This window comes from Pyxicephalus adspersus, chromosome 2 (genome assembly GCF_032062135.1).
Source record: "Pyxicephalus adspersus chromosome 2, UCB_Pads_2.0, whole genome shotgun sequence".
Lineage (NCBI taxonomy): Eukaryota > Metazoa > Chordata > Amphibia > Anura > Pyxicephalidae > Pyxicephalus > Pyxicephalus adspersus.
In genome coordinates this window covers 117,999,025-118,001,230 of record NC_092859.1, presented here as the reverse complement: position 1 = coordinate 118,001,230, position 2,206 = coordinate 117,999,025, and the positions used below count along the sequence as shown (strand labels likewise).

General features: G+C 36.7%; 1 protein-coding gene across 1 annotated transcript in view; it reads right to left on the bottom strand.

The window, feature by feature from the left end:
* Window positions 1-1,063: 1,063 nt before the first annotated feature.
* NR2E3 (nuclear receptor subfamily 2 group E member 3) overlaps window positions 1,064-2,206 on the bottom strand; it is a 10,532-nt gene continuing 9,389 nt past the window's right edge. The window contains exon 8 of the mRNA XM_072402102.1: window positions 1,064-1,805. Within this exon, the coding sequence (XP_072258203.1) occupies window positions 1,673-1,805 (133 nt within the window). The 3' untranslated portion in view covers window positions 1,064-1,672. The remainder of the gene's footprint in view (window positions 1,806-2,206) is intronic.

The following is a 2,206-nucleotide window of genomic DNA, read 5'->3' as shown; positions in this document are numbered from 1 at the left end:
GATTTGACGTGTTCTTATGAGACAATTGACAGAAGCTTTTATGGAACCTTGGAAAATATTGATTTGTGGACTCAAAAGGAGATCCTAGTTTTCATTTTGTTGTGTGAAGATCTAAGGAAAGCACACGAATAGGGTGACTGACCTTTATCACGTTAATTCATAAACTATAAATACATATACATAAGATCAGGTACGGGAAAAGAAGGGGGGAGGAAGGAGATGATCTAAAATGCCATTTTGAGGATCATTACTGGTTCCTTTCCAAGCGTAATGGCATCCTTTGTCATTCGATACATTACCTATGGACCCATGATAAGAAGGATTTGCCCCGGGACCTGGTCATCAGACTGTCCTGGAAAACAGGAAAATGTCCCTGCCAATCAATGGACCATTTTCAGAGAAGGATCTGTGATGTTGTGCGGCTTAACTGACTGCTAAAAAAGTTTTTTCTTTTTGTTTTTTTTTTTATAAAAGGTTGAGTGGGAAGCAGGAACTTTGATATTAGGCTTTAATACTTTGAGTCACTGACCTGGAATAGTTATATAAATGAAGTGTTCTGACTTGGCTTACTGTATACAGTAATTATGAACCTTTGAGCTCTTGTGCTGTATTCTAACTTGTTTCGTGTGTTTTAACTGAGCAAACAACTGAGTCATATTGCAGCTTTTATAGCCTTAATATTTCAAGAATATAATATATAAAGAGGGAAGATATGATGAAAATGGCTGCAATAGTAAATGTTATTCTTCACAAAGAAAAAGTAAAAAGCCGATTTTAACTCACATTGACTTTAGGCCGTTCACTTTATAAAGTAAGTTTATGCAAAGTGATAACTAATCTAGCTTTGTAAAGAGGCAAAGCTTTGCTGACTTTAGCCATCCATTTAGAAAAAGATTTCAATGAAGAAAACATTTTCCTTGGACTAGTTTCAGCTTTTTTGTTTTTATTTTATCCTGTCTCTTTTTGCCTACACACAACAATCTTGATTGGTGCAGTTGACCAACAGCCATGTCCAGCCTGTCAATTGTGTATGATATGTAGTTATCAGAGTTTAGCAGGGCTGAATTGTAAAATGCATCTTTATTTAATATAAGCTGTAAAACATTTAAAACACAAAGACGTGACCTAACATCACAGGAGGGTGCAAAACACAACACAAGAAAAACATTTTAACCCATAATAAACCTTTTATAGCTGACAGCACATTTGTCATAGATTGGTAACCAAAGGTCTAGAAACAAAAAAAAAAATACTTTATGAAGAAAAAACAGCTGCCCATTGCACACTGACCATGACATTGTTCAGGTTAATTTGCTTTTGTAAGTTAGAATGAGGTTGCTTTGGACAACAACCCCATTTATTCTTTCTTCCAGTTTTATAGAATCCATTCTAAAATCGTACCATGCGTGTTCCCAGCAGGGATTGTCACAAAAGTCATTGTAAAGGTTTCACAGGAGCGATGACATCCTCTGCGTGAGTATAGACATATAATACTGCATTATGTAGGACAGAAAGCCTTGGCTTGTAATTGCATTGCTGTGCTCCACATCCAGTGATATTCTTAGTTTATTCTTCTTTTCATGAACTGATCCCTATACAAGGACCTTGCAATTCACTACTATGTTAGCAGCTGGTTATTTTGAGCTACTGCCATGCTGGCTCAGTGACATGTTCAGTTCTTAAACATGTCACAAAGGAGTTTCTCCATGGGAGTATTGCCAATAGTGCGATGGAAAAACAGAAGCTCTATGCGCTCAGAGGATATAAAACGAAGAGATGGGGACAATAGAAGCAGCTTCCCAAACCTACCAGAAAAGAAACAAATTGTCAGGTTAATGTCAGTGTGATGTCAGTGTAGTTGAAACTATAACCCTGTCCTAAATTACAAAAATATTTCCTACAAATTGCAAATCTGAGAATCTCATCCCCTTTTTTTTTTTATTGTTATCAATAGATTGTTCATTATATCCTTATTAATAGATTGTACATATAAATTTCATACAGCTGCCCAATTCATTAGCAGATAGCGGACATTCATTAGGCGCAGTTGCAGAGAAGAATTAGATATATCCAAACGTACAGGTCCATATGTGTAGTGTTAGAGTTTTGTAGAGTAGTTTGGGGCTAGACTAAAGAGAGGTACAGGTAGTCCCCGAGTTTAGGACATCCAACCTAAGGACGACTCCTGGATACAAACAGGGCTTCC